The sequence below is a fragment of the Toxorhynchites rutilus genome, chromosome 3 (assembly GCF_029784135.1).
Source record: "Toxorhynchites rutilus septentrionalis strain SRP chromosome 3, ASM2978413v1, whole genome shotgun sequence".
Classification (NCBI taxonomy): Eukaryota; Metazoa; Arthropoda; class Insecta; order Diptera; family Culicidae; genus Toxorhynchites; species Toxorhynchites rutilus.
In genome coordinates, this window is record NC_073746.1 from 159158576 (window position 1) to 159180733 (window position 22158).

The 22158-nt window shown below is 42.6% G+C and overlaps 2 protein-coding genes and 1 pseudogene across 4 annotated transcripts in view; all 3 read left to right on the top strand.

Moving 5' to 3' along the window:
- The window catches only part of LOC129780517 (RB1-inducible coiled-coil protein 1), a 63105-nt gene extending 60807 nt beyond the window's left edge, over positions 1–2298 (top strand). For all 3 annotated transcript variants that reach the window (XR_008743952.1, XM_055788849.1, XM_055788851.1), the window contains one exon: positions 2125–2298. Coding sequence is in view for 2 of the 3 variants with exons in the window: in XM_055788851.1 (XP_055644826.1) it covers positions 2125–2145 (21 nt within the window). In the remaining variant the exon portion in view is untranslated. The remainder of the gene's footprint in view (positions 1–2124) is intronic.
- A 6687-nt stretch (positions 2299–8985) lies between these two features.
- Positions 8986–13068, top strand: LOC129773607 (uncharacterized; annotated as a pseudogene).
- A 6549-nt stretch (positions 13069–19617) lies between these two features.
- On the top strand, positions 19618–21603 carry LOC129773608 (uncharacterized). The gene has a single exon (XM_055777245.1). The coding sequence runs from the start codon at positions 19618–19620 to the stop codon at positions 21601–21603; it is 1986 nt and encodes a 661-aa protein (XP_055633220.1).
- Positions 21604–22158: the final 555 nt, after the last annotated feature.

Genomic DNA, 22158 nt, shown 5'->3' on the forward strand with positions numbered 1-22158 from the left:
AGGTCTCATTGAACGATTTTACCACGCAGGACATGGTCGAATGGTCGATTGTCAACTGTTTCGTGATCCACATGTGGAACTGGCCTGGATTTTCCACAACCGCACCTATAATTTATTTTCGAATCTCTTCTTGCTTGGAAGCCATCTCGGTAACTTCTTGATGGATTGTGACGAAATATTGTAGATGTGAACATTACACTCTGAACTAATTGTACCTAAAATTTCATAAATTTTTATCCATGCTATGAAAACTTATACGCAAAAGAATGTGTTGAATTTTTTTCGAGCACAATCATCAGCAACAGTGACTGTGTCTTGTCTTTGCGAGAACAATACACGAACTGGTTGTATGTCGCAATGTATTACTTTATGTCAATGCATGCATTGCACCGAGTATTTGTCGCGCTCCGGCGGTCTCTTTTGCATTTGACACACACACACTCGACCACATGCGATTAAATATTTATTCCACCAGCACCCATCGTAATTCCACATCCCTTAACCACTTCGATATATTTTTGGTAACCCATAAAACAACAAAAATCGCAAATATTTGCAAGAACAAGCGTCATGCTTTATGTTGTTCAGTGTTGTCCCAGTGGTTTCGCACCTACAGACATCATCCGTGCATAGCCATCCATCCAGCACCAAACAAGCGTCCCACAGAGAACGCACACGGTAACATACAGATGCATTGATAAAAATGGAACATCGCGAGAATGACCGTTTATGAGAAAACGTTTCTCGAATTCTCGGTAAAAACCGTTGACAAAGCTAGGAGATTGTTGCATCGGAGCGGGACCGATGCGCCCGAGCGCAAATGCAAATGACGCCTAAAAGTACCGAAGGTGCGATATTCATGCTTAAAGGATATGAACAAATTAAATGTTTCGCGCCAACAAAAACAAGCAACACACACAAAGCGAAACATTGGTGGCTTAAAGCAACTTAATATACATACAGTTATAATAATTTCGCACTCTTATCTTTTTGGTGAGGTGCAGTTGCAGTTGTATTGCGTAAATGCCATTCCTGGTGGAGACAGTATTGCGACTGGAACGCGAAACTAAAACACACTGAGCATTCCGGCAGGAGAATTATTTCCCTTCTGAGCCGACAATGATGACCCAGGTTTATTTTTCCCTACATAATGTGGTGAAAAACATTATGATTACGCCTACTTTGCCTTGGCTTGGCTCGATGTGTTGATTGCAATGCCAGATGCACAGCGAGTATGTATTCGCTCGCGTCCACAGCTCGAGGAGACACGAAGATGACACAAAACGAGCAGAATAAGTGATGTTCGCTGTTTTGGGCTTAGAAAGAGACTGAAAATTTTCCTTAGAGGAGATGCAATATTCATACGCTAACGACAGCGTACTTACTTACAAGGGTGGAGTTATGTTGCAGATATTCTCTTTTCGTTATCTCCTTCGTTGTTTCTATTTTCGCGGATGCATAAGCTGCCCGTTGTTGACAGCACGGTTAGGTAAGCACTCCAATGGACAGAATAAATGTATAGGAAAATAAGAAGGCTTCCAATTTTCATTAATTTAAACTATTCACAAACTATGGGATTATAATGTAGATCATATCAACATTATTAGAGAATTTGCGATTCGATTGGTATGCAAATCGTCAACATCCGTTCGCAGCAAAAATAGTTATTAACGTTAACTTTATTTCATAAAAACGTGACCTGTTTTCTGATTTGGAACCCTTAATGAAAGACGTAGTTCTACGTCAAAACGAAGCGCAATGCGATTTGTTTTCATTTATCGAATGACATGTGCCACCCAATAACATCGAATATTCTGTTACACCTAAAAATGTCGTTTCAATAAACAACAGGCTTTGTTTAATTCATACCAAAACCTATTGTTTATTAAAATAACATTTGCCCTATTTTCCATACAATTACACATACACGGTGCATGAATGAATGAAGTAATCGTTCCCGGTCTTTGATGCGCCATAAATCAGAGACCAATAAAGAGACTTATAAAGCGCAGTGCACAATTTCCGCATCTAATACTGAGTGAAGAGAAGCTGTTTTCGTTTTCCATTTCAGTATTTTACTAAAGACCGGCGCTATGACTAATCGAACGAATCCATTCGTTTCAGCTCACTGAGAATCATTTTTAGGAAACACCCTGTCGCCAATAGAATGGCTGCTAAACTACTGAGAGGCATCCATGCAAAGTCTGTAGAAGCCCGCTAGAGCAAAGGTACAATACGCGTGTTGTATTGCAGAAAGCAGATTAGTTTAGTTTATTTTTGCAAACAAAAAAAAAACTACTCAACAATACCACCCAGTTTAATACTACATCACTTCCTACAATAATAATATCGAATTGCTCTAGACTTTTCTAAACTTCTGCTTGACACCTACAAAAAAAACCAATACTAAAATATGGCACTTGGTGATAATCAGCTATAGTAGTAAGGATATACTTTAAGAAGAACTGATAAAATTGAGCAAACCAAGAAACAAAATCTCGTTTTACTGATGAACAATTTTTTTCTCGTCTAAGCATAGATTAAAGTGAAGAGAAGAAAAAAACAAACAAAAAATGATCGAGAACCTACGTCTCAACTGGCGTTACTATTTATTCTAAGCTATGGATAATAAACAACAGGATATTTAATGAGCAAAAAAAAAATTAGTAACAAGAATGCGAGCGAATAAAACGAAAAAGGGGTTTGTTTTGAAAGTGAATGAACGGTTATGCACTTAGCGTAGGGAATAGACGTGAATTATTAATCAAAATAAGAAAAAAGGTGATAATTGTTATTTAAAATAATTCAAGGGAAACCGAGATGAAGAAGAAGAGCCGCGCTTTCGACGTTTATTAATGGTAGTGGAGAATTATCAAAACACAACAAAGAGTACATCTTTTCACAATAATGTAAAAGTATGATAGACTTTATACTTGATAAGAGTGGCACACAGAATGGCTGATACTGGATCAGATGGCGTATAAAAGAATACAAATAATAATAACGATAATAGATAGTTTTATTCTGATTGTGGGAATTCAATGTACAGCGAAATTGTTTCTAAAATATTTTCTCATTGCGAGATTTATATTCGGATGTCTTGTAAATTATCGAACGATGCTAATTAGAACATCTAGTGTTCGCGGATATTGTGGTTCGGATGTAAAATTATGTTTCGAACTGAGTATGTAGGTAAATAAAACAGAAACAAATCACAATCTCGAATGCTTCGAAAGAAATTTCCAACCCTTTTACTCCTCTTTCTTCTTCTTCATTGGATTCACATTAGGGTAATCATTGTGGCCAGGGCCCGAAATCTTCGAAGTTGAAAAACGAAGATCGACTCTTAGTAGCTTCGCTTCGACTATGACTACTTCGGCATTCGCCATCAACAGAAAGTGAATTGACTAGAAAATGAATTGACGAGCGTTGAGAGCGAGGATGAACTGTTCTCGTCAATACTGATTCTGATTGACGTGACTAATGAATACAAATCTGCCTCTATATTCAATTGATTTCAATCCACATTTCTACTTCCCTCCCACGAATCTCTTTACTTGCGTACACAATCTTATTTTTACGTGCATATAAAGTGAAACGAAAACGAAACGAAAATTTCTGATGCCAAAAAACACCATTAATGGACGGTTTATTGTCTATCCACCGTGAACTCAAACCAACGAACTTAGACAATTATCAGGTATGCTATAAATGTCTTCGTGTTAGTATTAGTAAATAGCGTGCAAAATAGCGTGCAGTTTGGGAGGAATCCTAAACAAAATTTTAATTCACTTTGTTCCAGAGTACAACTTTGTGAAAAAAAAAACATTCAGAAAAACGGGTTTATATCAACAAAATTCACCAATTGTTAGTGGTTATGAACACAACATTGCACGCTATTTATACGTTTGAGTAATTTTCGTATACGATACAAAAAATCTAGCTCACCTGTAGTATATGTCAAACCATATCACTAATTACGGTTTCTAAACACCGTTTAAGTGTCACACAGTACCATTGTTTCTCGCTTAAGCGAAGCCAAGCTAGTGCTTACGAAAGAAGTAAAAAAATCGTCTCTGTGGTACTCCATCTCACTTCGTTAGTGTGCGAGAATGGCAAAGAGATGCGAAGCTAACCCTTGCTTTACAGCATCTGCTCGGAGCAGCAGAATCGCCTGTTGGAAATGCGACAAGCCGTACCATCTCAAGTGCGCCGGAGTCTCAGGCAACCAGCAGAAGATAATTCGCGATTGCTCCGGTGCAGAATGGCTGTGCGTACACTGTCGCAACTCCAAAGACAGCATCGATCAGCAATCTACAGTGTTAACCCAAATAAACGAACGCCTCTCGTCCATCACTCGGCTTATTTATGCACAAGTTGATGTAACTCGCTCCCTCTGTCGTGCATACGGCCAAAATCTGCCACGCTCGAGCTGCTGTAACCACATCGGGCCTCGGTCAAATGATGTACAACTTGACTCGCGCAACTTTGAGGAAGAAATTAATAACATGCAGCTTGAATTCAGCAAAGTGTTTGATTCATTCCTCGTCGATACTGATCGCCCTGCTGATGTCATCGCAAGCAAGCGTAATAGAACGAGCAGCAGCTCTCCTGCTCATTTTGCACCTCCCAGGATAAGTAAAAGGATCAGAACTGATGCCTCTGTCAACACATCGGATCAGACCATCGTAAATCGAGCTTCTGCGAACTTTCCATCTAGTATAGCCGAGTCTGGCAAACATCAACCTACCGGTTCTTCAATACTCAAGAGGCTCTCCAATTCAGCTCCTGTTCTATTTTCATCACGTACAAAAACCACCACGCCTGGAACTCGGAATAACAACTCAGTTCAGCCGATTTTGTCCACTGTCAATGGTAAGACTCCTGCTAGTATATGTCCGGCCGTAGCCAGGCAAGATACTACACCACTGATTTGTGATTCCATTATGCAGACATCACCTGTACCAGCTCCCCCGCCAATTGTTACCAACCATGTGAAAGAAAAGAGACCTGCCAAAGACGATCGACGTGAATGGATTGGTGCTATTTCGTCAGCGTCATCACAGTCTCGCAATATTTATAGCCAACGCCCAGTGGCCTCAACGAGTTCAACTGTTCCAGCATCCACCACACAACTACCCAAATCAAGACGTCAGCAGATCATATTGAGTGATCACCACCCTACACCTCAATCGACGAGAACTCAAGGGTTAGTAGTTAGCTCTGGAAATTCATCTTTTATCACGAATATTGCGAAAACCGTACCCACGACAACCCCTCCTCCGCTTTTCGTTGCTCCTCCAGCGAAACGCGTGAACTGGTTTTATATCTCTCGTTTCCTGCCTCACGAAACATGTGAGAACATAATTTTATATGTTTCTAAAAAATGCAATTGTGAACCAAACCTGGTTAGGTGCCACAAACTACTACGTCAGAATAGAGAGGATAGTAGACCGATAACCTTCCTGTCATTCAAATTGAACGTGCCTGAATCGTTGGAAGGCTTTGTCTGTTCCAAGAACTTTTGGCCTGCTGGTATTTCGATCAATCCTTTTTTAGAATGATCAGCAACTCGGGCTCGTCGCAACCCCACCACTCCTCTAACACAAAACCAACACAAATTCCAAGAAGAATATCAACAACTTCCAATCGGATCTCCTGCTCGATTGCTACCACCAACCATCCTAGAAATGCAGCATGCAGCAGCTCTCCCTCGAAGAGCCCCTCGTCCAACACCGCAATACGTAAATCCACCGAGAACCTCGCTCGTGTAGATCAACTCTTGCTTTACTATCAGAACGTCGGCGGCATGAACAGTACTATTGCAGACTATTACCTAGCCTGTCCCGATGCCTCTTATGATGTGTTCGCATTCACAGAAACGTGGCTCAACAATAATACATTGTCACAACAAATTTTCGGTTCTGCGTATACGATGTATCGCTTAGATCGATCCATTGAAAATAGTAGTAAACTTATTGGCGGTGGAGTTTTGTTGGCAGTAAACTCAAAATTCGTATCACGAGAAATTTTCCATCCAGCCGGCCGTTCTGTTGAGCAAATATGGGCAGCTATTTCGTTGTATAATCGAACGATGTACCTTGGTGTCGTTTACATTCCTCCTGATCGTACCAATGACTCGGTGGTTATTAATCAGCATATTTCGACTATTCACTGGATCACAGAACAAATGGAGATGAATGACAGTATCCTCTTGCTGGGTGATTTCAACATGCCTGGCATCGCTTGGTCTTTAAGTGCATCGAAATATCTATATCCAGATTATTCCAATTCATCTGTAAATTCATTTACAGAGTATCTGCTAGATTGCCTTAGCACCGCCGGTTTATGTCAAATGAATAGCATCCTCAACGACAACAACCGTATTCTTGACCTATGTTTTAGTAGTGTAGAGATCATTTTCAAGACGGAAGTGATTGAAGCTCCTGCCCCTTTGGTGAAACAATGCCGTCATCATCCACCACTACTGATCTCTGTATCCATTAGTCCGCCGCTTGTTTTCGATCACACTACGGAGTTAATTCATTACAACTATCGCAAGGCCGACTTTTCGTCAATGAACCGTTTCTTTCTAAGCATAGATTGGAATGAAATTTTGAACGATAATGACATAGACAAAGCGTCATCATCCATGTCAAATGTGTTGGTTTACGCAATTGAGCAGTTCGTTCCCAAAAGGATGACTAGTAAAACGCCCTTTCCACCGTGGACAAATCGTAATTTGAAACGACTAAAGTCAATTAAAAAATCCAACCTGAAAAATTTTTCTCAATATCGCTGTGACTATTGGAAAAACCGGTATTCAGTTTCGAACAAAAATTACAAACGATTGAGCAATGCGTTGTATGATGCTTATAAAAATCGTACACAAATGAATTTGCGTGTCAACCCAAGAGGTTTCTGGAGTTATGTTGACAGCCAGAGGAAAGAGATTGGTTTGCCTACTACGATGATGCGCGATAATGATGTGGCTACCACCAGAGAAGGTATCTGCGAGTTGTTCCGGAAACAATTTAGCGGAGTCTTTGTCGACGAAAAACTTACTTGCGATCAAGTATCTGCAGCTATGAACAACGTACCCAGCCTGTCATCTGTCAGATATTATCCCGCGATCAATGCAGCTATTGTACACGATGCCTGTAAAAAATTGAAAAAATCTTCAAATTACGGACCCGATAGTATCCCGTCTGTCGTCTTGAAGATGTGTTCTAGCAGCCTCTCGATACCGTTGAGTAACTTATTCCGCCGCTCCATTCTCTGCGGAAGATTTCCGAATCTATGGAAAAAATCATTTGTCTTCCCAGTATTTAAAAAGGGTTGCAAAAAAGACGTCAGAAACTACAGAGGAATTGCTTCCCTATGCGCTATCTCCAAGCTATTCGAGATAATAATTCTGGAATTCATATCGCATGCGTGCAACAACTACATCGCAGAAGAACAACATGGTTTCATGCCCAAAAGATCAACTGTCACTAATCTCGTTCTATATACATCGTACATTATCCGCTTTTTGGAATCGAGAAAACAAATTGATGCGGTATATACAGATTTCTCTGCTGCGTTTGATATTATCAACCACGACATCGCAGTAGCCAAGCTTCATCGTCTTGGTTTCAACGGTCCACTTTTGAAATGGCTCCACTCCTACCGCCTACTGACCGCGTTATGTCAGTGAAAATAGGCGACACAATATCCACTCCTCTTCGGGTAACATCTGGTGTTCCTCAGGGCAGTCACCTTGGTCCTTACCTGTTTTTACTGTATCTCAACGATATAAATTTCAGTTTGAAGTGTCTCAAACTCTCGTATGCAGATGACTTCAAATTGTTCCTCCCAGTAAACTGCATCGGAGATGCTGAGATTTTACAACAGCAACTCAACATCTTCGCCGAATGGTGTGCAAACAACAGGATGCTTTTGAATCCATCAAAGTGTTCGGTAATATCGTTCTCACGCAAGCGTTCGTCGATAATCTTCGAATATAAGCTGCATGGTGTTAAATTGGATCGTGTCAGTACCATTAAGGACCTCGGCGTTATGCTGGATTCGAAACTCACTTTTCGCGACCACGTATCCTATATCATCGCTAAAGCGTCCAGAACACTTGGATTTATCTTCCGCGTCACAAAGCGATTCAAGGACGTGCATTGTATCAAGACTCTCTATTGCTCGTTGGTTCGTTCGATTCTAGAGTATGCTTGTGTGGTGTGGTCGCCGTACTACCAGAATAGTGTTCATCGAATTGAGTCGATCCAGCGGAAATTCATCCGATTCGCACTACGCAATTTACCATGGAATGACCCAATAAATCTTCCTAGCTACGAGGATCGATGCAAACTAATAGGGATTAACTCATTAGTTTCACGGAGAAACGTTGCCAAGGCCCTATTTACTTCGGACTTAATTACCGCTAGAATCGACTGTCCTGAGCTTCTCCGGTTAATCAACTTTAATGTTAATCGTCGTAACTTGCGTTCTCGTCATTTTCTCTACATCTCCTCAACACGAACAAATTACGGATACCATGAACCTGTGACTAGTATGTGCCGTTTGTTTAACCGTTGTAGCTCCTGTTTTGACTGTCATCTTTCACGTTCGTCCCTCAAAAAATTGTATGTTATTGCTCTTACATAATTTGAAATTTCTTATGTATTAGTTTTAGTAGGCTTAGTGAAAAATAGTTTTAGTTTTAGTTTTTTATATCATACATTAGGGCATGTGTAGCCTGTTGTATTTGTGAATTAAATAAAATAAAATAAAACATGTTGAACTCAAACAACGATACATTGACCCAGAAAATGGGTTACTAAAAAAAGCTACCAAATCATTGGTAATGTAAACATTAGTAGAATATACATATTTTCTGTAAATATTACCAACTTATGTAAAATGAATGTCTTATGCAATACACATCCCTATCAACGATTCGTACATTTTACTATGCGGTATCGGTAAATTTGACGAATGTCATTACTGGGAACCGCGAAGAATATGTAAACATTACATTACTAACCAACTTACCGAGCTGATAATTGATTTGAGCGGAACTACTTTTCTATATTGATTTCTTCATAGAAGAAGGTCGAATTAACCCAGATTCAGGACAGGTGAGTGATGTTCTTGAAAATCAATTCTATTTATGTTCTACTAGTTGACCTGTCAAACTTCGTCCCGCCTAAAGTTTATTTTTCGTTATCAAATTCACGTTTTCTTACTAAGCGCATGCTAATCTACCCTTTAAAATTACTTTTTACTATAAAATTCCTAGTACTTTTACCAAAACTCGTCATTGTTATATCAGATTATTCTCAGACACAATTCTTGTTCAAGATTTTTCAACCACTTGCAAATAACATGTATCAACACATTCGGCGATCCATTTTTGTTTATATAGATAGAAGAAGATCTAGAAGTACGTTTTATCGCATTGAAATCCATTTCGACTTTCGAACAAAGATTTCGTTAGTTCTTGAGTATTGCAGAAATTTGTGTTTCATTTGTATGGCAGACCCCCCCCCCTAAGAGAGGGGAGAGGAGTGTCTAATCATCATATAAACATTTATTGTACCATAAAACCTCCACATGCCGAATTTGACTCGATTTGCTTGATATGTTCTCCAGTTATGCAGAAATGTGTTTTTCATTTGTATGGCAGCCCCCTTTAAAAAAGGAGGGAGGAGTGTCAATTCGCCATAGAAACGTTTCGTGTTTCCTAAAATCTCCACATAGCAAATTTGGCTCGAGGTATGCAGAATTGTGTGTTTCGTTAGTAGGGTAGACCCCCCCCATTAATACATATTGGACATATTGGATAGCCAAACAATGATTCGTGCCCGTCTGCTGCGCACAAAAACGAGCCCCGCTGAGTCCTAATTCTACCGCTATGCTGTCGGATTTGGTCACGGGTAACTTCATAAACGATTTGCTAATGATTGTAATCGGTGGTTCGATCAATTGGATGTTTTCAGAATCGTCAAGACGAAAGTTCCGTTCGCACTGACGCTGCGCTCCAACTCAATGTTGCAACGGGGCATAGAGTTGGCCTCACTTAATGTCGCTTGGGCTTCTTCAGCTTCGTGGTATTTCCCCAATTTGTTTGGCTGATAAGTATTTACACGCTGGTCCTGGGAGGAATAATGGTGCGAATTGTCTATCGTCTATCGTAGCTGTTTGCAGTAATCATAGTGTATTTTTTCCTAATTTGTAGCCGCGGATCAGAATCAATCGATGCAGGATCAGATGTCGAGCGCTGCACTAGCCGTGCCACAAGTTTATATGCAATGTAATGTTGGTTATATCGCATTTTAGTTCAATAAATTACTAAAACTGTATACGATAATTCAATATTTACTAAATGAATCAATTACAATACATACATAAAGGTTGGGTTTACATAACATGTGTAGAGTACACCCAAACTACCGTTGGCTGAAAACATTTCATCTTTGGCAGAAATAATGCCATTTCGTGTGCTGGAGGGTCAAATGCGCAAATAATGAGCTGTTTTAAAAGCTTAAACAAAGGTTTGTATGTATGCGAGCAGACATCCCTTTCTGTTTTCTTTTCTCATTTCATTTGGGATTGTGCCAAATACAAAGTCCATACGACGTCAAAGCCGGCTGGAATGCAAAGATATTTCACACAACCGCGTTATCCATATAGCTGCCAGCGTTGATATATAAAAGCGTGATAATATTACATCTCATCATAAAATGAAGTTGGAAAGTGTTTTCTAAGAGCATAAAGAAGAACATGAACGAGAATATATCTTTCTCTGTCTGGGCCGTGTATTTGGCAAACTATACGAAAAGCTTTCATATGTTTTCATTTAAATGTGTCTCATGTTTCGCTTACTCATATTGGCTCTAGCATATATATTATACAAATGATATACACTTATTGGGGAGTAGAACATTTTCTGTTATTTTTCGGCTCATTTGATGAAACAAATCGAGATGCCATAATATGCGCTAAAAATTAACTTTGGGTGTATATATTAAACCAGCGTTGGACCGACAGCTTATACTGGGTTATACTGGCCGGTTTGACATTTGTTTACCAATGTTATCTCGCAACATGTACTAACAATTCGTATTGCAAAAATTGACTAATCATTAATAATATTTACCAAAAATTCTTCATATATACCAACTTTTCCTTAGAGTGTGCTCCCGTGAGGAATTCATTATACGACTTCGTTATAGGTAAAACAAATTTCAACATTTCGTCAACTTTGCAAGCGCTTCTACGAAAGAAAATTGGGAGATTTGTTAGTAGATTAGTAGAGAAATGGGGCTCTGCAAACAAATGGAGGATCGATTTCCAAATAAAAAAGATGCATGGCTGAAATTGTAATTCCTTCAGAAACTGGTAAATATAATATTTTCTTATTATGGATGGTTCTTTGAAAATATTTTATAGATTACAATATTTTTAGTTATTTAGGGACTGTGGCACCGAGTAGTAAAAATGGTTCATCTCTAGGAGGGAAAAAAAATTACGAAGAATGTAAAAAAAATCTTAATTTTGAACACTGCCCCATTGCCCCACCCCCCTTTTGGTTTTTTGGTGAAATAGAGTTAAAAAATGAACGTAGCGTATCCGAAAATCCCAATCTACCAAAAATTGGATTTTTAGCTAAAAAATCTGAGTTTGGCCACCTATAATTTTCTCAGGGACCACTGTGTGTCGAACCGACAAGTTGCATACGTGATCTGTTATTGCATTGAAAGATACACATCTAATTGAAACACCCTATATTTAAGTTCATTCATAATTTTCTAGAATAGAGCGACACGCTTTGTATCGCTGTTGGTCATCAGAGCATGATCTGTGTTTTTACCGCTAACAGAATGAACAATCTCCCAAGAGAACTGCTTTCAGCATAAAATCCGAGAAGCATAAATTGAGAGTGAGTTACTCTCTCGAGCAGTACCACGAGATGTTGGGAATGTTGTTCCAGATGATCATCGAACTTTGGGTAGGATGGATACATTCTTCTGCGAGTGTAGATCTGCATGAGGTGCATCTATCCATTGCTCTGCTAGTTTGGCGTATTGTGCTGTCGTTTTCGTTTTCGTGGAGCATCAGGTAGTACAAGTTGAAGGGGTCAAGAAGAGGTCCTCGCTTCGAACCGATATCGAAACTCGTTGGTTGGGATTCGCACGAATAAGAGGGAAAAAATAAGCGAAAATGGCAAATCGAGATGTATTGATAGACGGCAAGTGAAACAAGTTGAAATACTTAATGGAAGGCGTGGAGAAGATATAAAAATTAAGTTCAGCGAAAGTGTACGTTGCAGGAAAAGAACCATTTAATGAGATGTTTGAGAATATGGATTCTTCGTTTCCTCACGTAGAGCAATGAAGATCGTTTAATTCGTTTAATTAACGTGTGCTTTGTTTGGTGTTTGGTTTTTCAGCGCATTGTTTTTGACAGAGATGAAGTTATGTATTTTTCATTGCCATTTCATTATGGACGAAGATACACAACCAACAACGCTTACAAATCATTGAAAATTATTATCAAAATCAATGCTCTGTTTGAAATGTGTTTCTTTATTGTTTCGTCGATCTTTAGCGATGAAGCACATTTTTGGATGAACGTATAGGTTAAGCTACCCGTCAGAACGTGGAACGAAATAGACAGAAGAGGAGACAGCAAACCCAACTCTTCCGGGAAAAGAAGCGCCACCAGGAAGGGGAGGAGTGTGAAGAACTCGAACAGCTGTACCGTTCTCATGAGACGCGAAAGTTCTACCAGAAACTTAATGCATCCCGAAAAGGCTTCGTGCCGCGAGCAGAAATGTGTCGGAATAAGGATGGGAGTATACTGACGAACGAACGTGATGTGACCGAAAGGTGGAGGCAGCACTTCCATGAACACCTGAATGGCGTACAGGCAGAGGACCAAAATGACGATGGAAGCGATTACGTTGGTGCAGTAAATAATGAAGATGTACCACCCCCAACGATAGGCGAAGTAAGGAATGCTATTAAAAAGTTGAAGAACAACAAATCAACTGGCAAAGATGGCATCGGAGCGTAACTTATCAACATGGGCCCGGAAAAATTGGTTAGTTATCTGCATCGGCTGATTGTCAGAATTTGGGAAACAGAACAACTACCGCAAGAGTGGAAAGATGGGGTTATTTGCCCTATCTTCAAGAAAGGGGACAAACTAGACTGTGAAAACTTTCGTGCAATCACCAACCTGAATGCCGTCTCCAAAGTGCTTTCCAAAATCATCTTCCGTCGTCTATCGCCACTGACAAACAGATTCGTGGGAGGTTATCAGGCCGGCTTCATCGAAGGTCGGTCTACTACTGACCAAATCTCCACCTTGCGGCAGATTCTCCAGAAATGCCGTGAGTACAGAGTCCCCACGCACCATCTATTCATCGACTTTAAAGCCGCATACGATTCAATAACACGAAAAGAGCTATGGAGCATCATGGACGAAAACGGTTTCCCCGTGAAGCTGACAAGACTGATTAAGGCTACGATGGATGGAATACAGTGCTGTGTGCGAATTTCGGGTGGATTATCTGATCCATTCGAGTCCCGCAGAGGGCTTCGACAAGGTGATGGTCTCTCTTGCCTACTGTTCAACATTGCGCTAGAGAGTGTTTTGAGACGAGCGGCGTTTAACTTGCGTGGTACGATTTTCAATAGATCCAGTCAATTTATCTGCTTCGCTGATGACGTAGACATTGTCGGCAGAACATTTGAGATGGTAGCTGAACATTACACCAGACTTAAGCACGAAGCAGAGAGAATTGGACTGAAAATCGATGCGTCTAAAACCAAATACATGCTGGCTTTCGGATCCGAGCACGACAGGACCCGATTAGCTAGTAGTGTAATGATCGACGGCGATGAGTTCGAGGTAGTGTCTACCTTGGCTTAATGGTAACGTCTGACAATGATACCAGCCACGAGATCCGGAGACGCATCATCAATGGCAGTTATACCTACTATAGTCTCCACAAACACCTAAGGTCAAACAGACTTAGCAGTCGTGCGAAATGTTTCCTGTACAAAACGCTCATAAGACCGGTTGTCCTCTACGGGCACGAGACGTGGACCATACTCGAAGAGGACCTGTGAGCACTCGGAGTCTTTGAACGCCGGGTGTTAAGAACCATCTTCGGCGGTGTACAGGAGGACGGCGTATGGAGGCGAAGGATGAACCACGAGCTCACGCGACTCACCGGCGAACCCAGTATCCAGAAAGTGATCAAAGCTGGAGGGATACGCTGGGCAGGACATGTTGCAAGAATGTCGGACAACTATCCTGCAAAAATGGTGTTCATCGGGAATCCGGCTGGTACGAGACGACGAGGATCACAACGAGCAAGGTGGTTGGACCAAGTGGAGCATGACATGGTGAGCACGGGGTGCCCGCGGAATTGGAGGGAGATAGCCACGAACCAAGTTAATTGGAGAAAAATTGTGAATCAGGCCATGTTGTAAATACGTTGAGCCAAAATAAATAAATAAATAGGTTAATCAGAAAAATTGTTGTATTTGGATATGCACCCACAAGCAATACAAATTATGTCAATGTATCCCGGAAAATGTATTGTTTGGTGCGGTTCGTGGTTCGAATCGATGGTACGTACTTTTTTAAAGATGAAGATGAGAAAACGTTACTATCAATGGTGATAGCTATCGTGCGATGATTTTCATCTTTTTATTGCCAAAAATACACGAGATAAATAAGGTTGATATGAGGAATTGCGCAATGAAACTCTCGTTTTGGACCAGTGCGTGGGACGCCTAGATCGTATGGTTTGACGCCGTTGGACTATTTTTGTGGGGGTATCTGATATCGCTTGTTTATGTCTGTTGGCACGATCACAGCCCCGGCAACTAGGCCCACAGCGCCTTCACTGTAATCGACTTATCGAAGGTTGGTTCGCTCCATCAACGGTAGGTTCGCTGTCGCTGATAGAGCGAACCAATGCATGAACAATACCTCAATTGATCTTCTGCCACTAGAAAATTATATTGTTCTGATAGCAAATTGAAAATTGTACCTTAATCTTAATTTCTCTAAAATCTATATTTGTAAGTAGCCTATAAGTATATGAATTTATTGCCTATTTACTTACATTCTATTCTTAAAGTACAGCTAAAATTATATCTATCTAAAGCGAAAAAAAGTGAATTTGACTAGCAACAAAAATTTGAACTTCGGGTAGGTTAGAAAGCCACTAAAATAATTAGAGAACTTGAACTAAAACAATCTGTATTCCTACAGAACAGGATTTATTACTAATTGAAACCGCAGCCTGAAACAATCAGGATCGAACATAGCACTATTTGATGTAAGTTAATCCAATGAATTCCTCGCAACCAATGTTTACAATCGAATTAATTTTAGCTTTAAGCAATACAGTAAATAAAATTGCTGAAAAGAATAGTGCTCGTTTGTTGACCGCAACAAACTTAAAGATCAAATATCGAAATGGACGTGAATCGATTGGATGGTACCCCAAATCCCCGACCAGAGCACAGCTGCGTCGCATGTGAGCGACCAGATTCAGCGGAGAACCTTGTCGCCTGCGATAAATGTAGTTCGTGGTGGCATTATACCTGCGCTGGGGTCACAGATTCGGTGGAGCACAAAGAATGGACATGCTCGGGATGTCTTCCCGTACCAACAATAGCAACATCGGTACGATCACTCACGTCAAGTCGCAGAGCGAATCTCCAGGTGAAGCGACTAGCGGAAAAGCAAGAAATTGAACGGAAGCAACTTGAATTGGAGAAGAAGCAACTGGAACTTCAGAAGAAGCACACGCAGGAGAAATTCGATCTGGAAGAGTCGTTAGCGGAAGAAGAAGACAACCGAAGTGTAAGAAGCCGAGTGAACGAGATTGAGTCTCGAAAGAAGCAGGTCTCTGCATGGGTTGATCAGCACGCACCCGCAAAACACCTACTAGTCGTACCATCCTCCGATCCTGTAGCAGCGCTTACTGGAGTTTCACAGCCCACGCTGTCGTGTAACAACAATCCCGCAAATTTCCAGCAAACAGACAACGCAGTGTCGTTTGATCCTGGCATGATGTCAGGGCTTCAATTGCTACAACAACAGCTGGAACAGTGTCAGCAGAAGTCAGAACCGACACTTGAGCAGATCAAGATGCTTGAGACGCAACTGCAAAGCTTTCGAATACAGTTACAAGAGCGAAAACAATCCACTCCACTCTCACACCCTACTCTGACTACATCTAAAGGTGCTATTCCGAAGACAAATCACTTCGTTGATCGAAATACTTGAGACAGGGTCCTTCTCACTACAACCGTACCAATGATGGTACCATCGGAACAATATCCTATCAGTAAACCGGTCCCAACCGAGCAGCCGCGTATCAGTCATGCGCGCTCGAATCCTCCACCTGTGCCGGTCCCAATCGAGCAGTAGCGTACTCATCAAGCGCGCTCGTCAATCCAACTCGCGTCATTTTCTAACGAACAGCCACGTTCTCATAACGTGTCATCGAGTTTCTTCCCACATGTATCGGTTCCACGTGAGCAGCCGTTAGCGCACGAGACGCCCGTGAATACTTCTGCGAGTGCACCGCTACCATTCGAGCAGCCGCCCAACTATCCTGCGCACTCGAATCGAGCTGCTGCGCCAGCAAACGAAGTGCTTCATCGACCATCCCCGGAACAATTAGCTGCAAGACAGGTTATGCCACGTGATCTACCCGAGTTCACGGGCGATCCAGAGGAGTGGCCGATATTCTTCAGTAGTTTTAGTAACTCCACAGCCGCTTGCGGGTTTAGCAACGTAGAAAACCTGGCTCGTTTGCAACGTTGCCTGAAAGGTAGCGCTCTAAAATCAGTGCGATATTACCTTCTGTCGCCTGATTCTGTCCCGGAAGTGATAAATACACTCCGAACCTTGTATGGTCGGCCCGAGATTATTATAAATAAATTAATTCGAACCGTGCGTGAAACACCTGCTCCCAAATCTGAGAGGCTTGACTCGTTGATAGATTTCGGGATGTCCGTCAGAAACTTGACACAACATCTTATTGCAGCAGGACAGCAAGCGCATCTGGTGAACCCAGCGCTGCTCCAAGAACTGGTTGAAAAATTACCAGCCAACGTAAAGCTACAGTGGGCGCAGCATCTTTCATTCATTCCTCATGCGAGTTTGCAAAACTTCAGCAACTTCATGTCAGCGATCGTCGAATCGGTCAGCAAAGTCATCGTTATTACTGGCGGGGAATACTCAGCGAAGCATGAGAAATCTCGAACCAAAGACAAAAGTTATGTCCATGCCCACGTCGAAAACTCAGCATCAGATAGTGCCGCGAAAGAAAAAGCGGATCAGGGTAAAGTTTGCTTGTTCTGCGGGAAAGCTGGTCATCGATTGAAAGATTGTACGAAATTCCGACATCTACCGGTGGACGATCGATGGAAAAGTATCCAGTCGCTGAAGGTTTGTCGAACTTGTCTCAATCCGCACGGACGGCGAACATGTCGCAATTCGAGTCAATGTGGGATCGACGGTTGTCAATATCGGCATCATCGATTGCTACACAACAAAGTGGAAACAGTGGCCAAGAAGACCCCGGGAACCTCTCGTGTAGAAGATCACGCACATCACCATCACGAACAATCCATTCTCTTTCGCATTATTCCCATAACGATTCATGGAAATTCAAAGTCTGTCACAGCGTTTGCCTTCTTGGACGAAGGTTCTTCTGCAACGCTTGCTGAACGTAGCTTGGTTGAAGAACTTGGGGTGGAAGGTCCCAACGTCCCGCTTTGCCTTAAATGGTCCGCTAACATGACGAGAACCGAAGATGAGTCGCAGATAGTTTCGCTTGAGGTGTCCGAAATAGATCGAAACAATCGATTCCACCTGGTGAACGTACGCACAGTGGAAAGTTTGAATTTACCATCGCAAACGCTGTGCTTCGAAAAGCTTCTAGAGGATCATCCGCACCTGAAAGGACTTCCGGTTCGTAGCTACGAGAATGTAACACCAAAACTGCTAATCGGACTCCGAAACCTGAAATTGGCGGTGCCGTTGAAAATCAAGAAAGGTGAAAGCGGAGTCATAGCGACCAAAACTCGCCTAGGATGGTGTGTCTATGGTAGTCTGAATGCCAAGACAACGAAGCAAGACTACGAAGAACCTAACTACCACGTATGTGAATGCCAATCCGAAGAAAAGCTGGAACGACTGGTCAAAGATTACTTCAATGTGGAGGACTGTGGGGTGAGCAATGTGGAAATTGTGGAATCCACCACAGATGTAAGAGCATGACAAATCATGGAGGGGACGACGCGAAGAATAGGTAACCGTTTTGAAACGGGCCTGCTTTGGAGGACGGATTATGTAGAGCTTCCCGATAGCTTTCCGATGGCCCTACGCCGTCTACAGTGTCTCGAGAGACGCATGGATAAAGACCTCGTTCTCAAAGAAAACATCCACCGACAAGTACAGGAATACCAGGATAAAGGGTTTGCACATCTAGCAACGGCGGACGAGTTAGCCGACGCAGATCCGAGACGAACCTGGTATCTTCCGTTAGGGGTGGTTTGCGATCCGAAGAAACCGGAGAAGGTGCGGCTAATATGGGACGCCGCAGCGAAGGTCGATGGAATTTCTTTGAACTCCTTACTATTGTCCGGTCCTGACCTTCTCGTATCACTGATTTCGGTTCAATTTCATTTCCGCCAGTACCCGGTGGCAGTGAGTGGAGACATCAAAGAGATGTTCCACCAGACGAGAGTTATCAAGCAAGACCGATCCTCTCAGAGATTTTTATTCCGCAGCAACACCAACGTCGAACCTAGTATTTATATAATGGACGTACTAACGTTCGGCGCGACCAGCTCTCCTGCATCAGCCCAATTCGTTAAGAATCGGAATGCGGAAGAGTTTGCAGGCAAGTTCCCGAGGGCAGCCTCTGCCATTCGTAGCAGGCACTACGTCGATGATTACCTTGACAGCTTCGAGACGAACGAGGAGGCGAAGAAGGTATCCAGCGAGGTGAAATGGGTCCATGCGCAAGGAGGATTTGAAATCCGGAATTGGTCATCAAACCGAAAGGCAGTGCTGGACCACTTGGGGCAATCTCCGAATCAAGCAACGAAAGACTTGTCATTGAGGTCGCAATCGGAGCGCGTGTTAGGGATGCTGTGGCATACCGAAGAGGACAGTGTACTTTTTTCTACGATCTTCAGGGAGGAAATTGCGGCACTGATCGGAACGGGAACGAGACCGACGAAACGTCAGGTGCTGAAATGTATAATGAGCCTTTTTGACCCGTTAGGCCTGCTGGCGTGTGTGCTGGTACACGGGAAAATAATGATGCAGAAGATTTGGCGTAGCGGCATCAAATGGGATGAGTTTGTCGTGGACGAAATGGATTAGCCTGTTGGATGAAGTCAACGATGTTCGGATTCCAAGGTGCTACTTCGAGAATGCGAGCACTGAGCTGTACCGTTCGTTGGAGGCCCATGTGTTCGTCGACGCAATCGTTATGGAACAGCGAAATGCGCTCTAGTGTCAGCCAAAACGAAGGTGGCTCCTCTTCGATATGTCTCCATCCCTCGATTGGAGCTGATGGCCGCGGTATTGGGAACCCGGTTGCTGGTATTTGTGCGTTCTAATCATTCCATCCGAATCAACCGCGTCATCTACTGGTCGGACTCCGAAGTGACTCTGGCTTGGATCCGGTCAGAACATCGAAGATATCGCCCTTTCGTAGCCTGTCGCGTTGGAGAAATTCTTTCATCGTCAAACGTAAACGATTGGAGATACGTTCCGAGCAAACTTAACGTCTCAGATGAGGCTACCAAGTGGGGTAATGGACCGTGCCTCAGCGCATCAGGCCGCTGGTTCAATGGCCCAACATTTCTGCAACTGCCAGAGGAGGAGTGGCCTATGCCGAAGAGATCGCTCGCAACTACTGATGAAGAATTGCGAGCATGTCATCTGCATCAAGAAGTGCTCATCCTGCGTACTCCGATAGTATACGAACGCTTCTCCAACTGGAACCGATTGCTGCACGCAACGGCATATGTAATAAGGTTCGGAACTTTTCGCAATCAGAAAGGCACAAAAGGTAGCATATCGTTGACTCACGAGGAATTGAAGGCAGCCGAGATATTGCTTTGGAAACTGATTCAGTCTGAGGTTTATCCAGATGAGTTGACTATTCTTACTAAAAATAAGACAGTACCGATCTGTGAACGACTGATCTTAGAGAAGTCAAGCACTCTTCGGATGCTTACACCGATGCTTGATGATGAGGGAGTTCTCCGAGTCGACAGTCGCATTTCCGCGGCACAAGGAGTAGCGGAAGATGTGAAGTTCCCAGTGATACTACCGAGAAAACACCACGTCACCAACCTTATCGTCGATAATTTCCATAGGAAGCTTCTCCATGGAAACTCCGAAACGGTGGTCAACGAAATCCGCCAGCGATTCTACATTGCACATCTGCGCACAGTAGTTCGAGGCATCGAGAAGCGGTGTCAATGGTGCAAGGTGATGAAAGCTAAGCCTTCAACTCCAAGGATGGGTCCTATTCCGGAAGCACGCTTGTCGCCTGGAGTTCGCCCATTTACTTATATCGGCATCGACTACTTTGGGCCAATCCTGGTGAAAGTAAACAGATCCGCAGCAAAACGGTGGGTGTGTCAGATTACGTGTCTCACAATTCGTGCAGTACACGTTGAAGTTGCGTATGATTTATCGACGAAGAGCTGTATCGCCTGTATACGTCGCTTCATCTGTCGCAGAGGGTCACCGAAAGAAATATACTCCGACAATGGCCGGAACTTTACCGGAGCGGAACGAATTCTGCAAGACCAAATCGAGCGAATCGAGCAGGATGCAGCTACGACGTTTACCAACACCGAGACAAAATGGTTATTCATTCCGCCTTCCTGTCCCCACATGGGGGGATCGTGGGAGCGCATGGTACGTTCCATCAAGAACGCCATGAAAAGCATTCCCCAAGATGACAAACTCGACGACGAAGGACTACAAACTGTATTGGTAGAGGCTGAAGGAATTGTCAACTCGCGCCCGCTCACGTACCTACCACTGGACTCAGCAGAGCGAGAAGCATTCACTCCAAACCACTTCATCTTGGGAAGCTCATCTGGAGTAGTGCAGCCAATAACAAAGTTAAAAGACTCTGCTAATGAGCTTAATGCATCCTGGAACCTGGTCCAGAAACGTATCGACCATTTCTGGAGGCGATGGGTTCGGGAATACTTACCCACACTCACCAAACGCACTAAATGGGTTGAAGAGACGAAGCCTGTCCAACCCGGAGACTTGGTCATTGTGATCGACGACAGTAGACGAAATGGGTGGATACGTGGACGAATAGTAGAAGTGACTCCGGGCAGCGATGGACGAATCCGGCAGGCGTTGGTTCAAACATCTAGTGGACTGTTTCGGAGACCTGTCTCAAAGCTGGCGGTGCTGGCTGTAGATGGACTTGGTGAGATTGATGGTTCCATTCATTCTCACGGGGAGGGGAATGTTGGCACGATCACAGCCCCGGCAACTAGGCCCACAGCGCCTTCACTGTAATCGACTTATCGAAGGTTGGTTCGCTCCATCAACGGTAGGTTCGCTGTCGCTGATAGAGCGAACCAATGCATAAACAATACCTCAATTGATCTTCTGCCACTAGAAAATTATATTGTTCTGATAGCAAATTGAAAATTGTACCTTAATCTTAATTTCTCTAAAATCTATATTTGTAAGTAGCCTATAAGTATATGAATTTATTGCCTATTTACTTACATTCTATTCTTAAAGTACAGCTAAAATTATATCTATCTAAAGCGAAAAAAAGTGAATTTGACTAGCAACAAAAATTTGAACTTCGGGTAGGTTAGAAAGCCACTAAAATAATTAGAGAACTTGAACTAAAACAATCTGTATTCCTACAGAACAGGATTTATTACTAAATGAAACCGCAGCCTGAAACAATCAGGATCGAACATAGCACTATTTGATGTAAGTTAATCCAATGAATTCCTCGCAACCAATGTTTACAATCGAATTAATTTTAGCTTTAAGCAATACAGTAAATAAAATTGCTGAAAAGAATAGTGCTCGTTTGTTGACCGCAACAATGTC

Excerpts from the sequence above, each read along its gene's own strand:
- LOC129773608 (XM_055777245.1), top strand. The coding sequence starts at position 19,618 with ATGGCCGCGGTATTGGGAACCCGGTTGCTGGTATTTGTGCGTTCTAAT.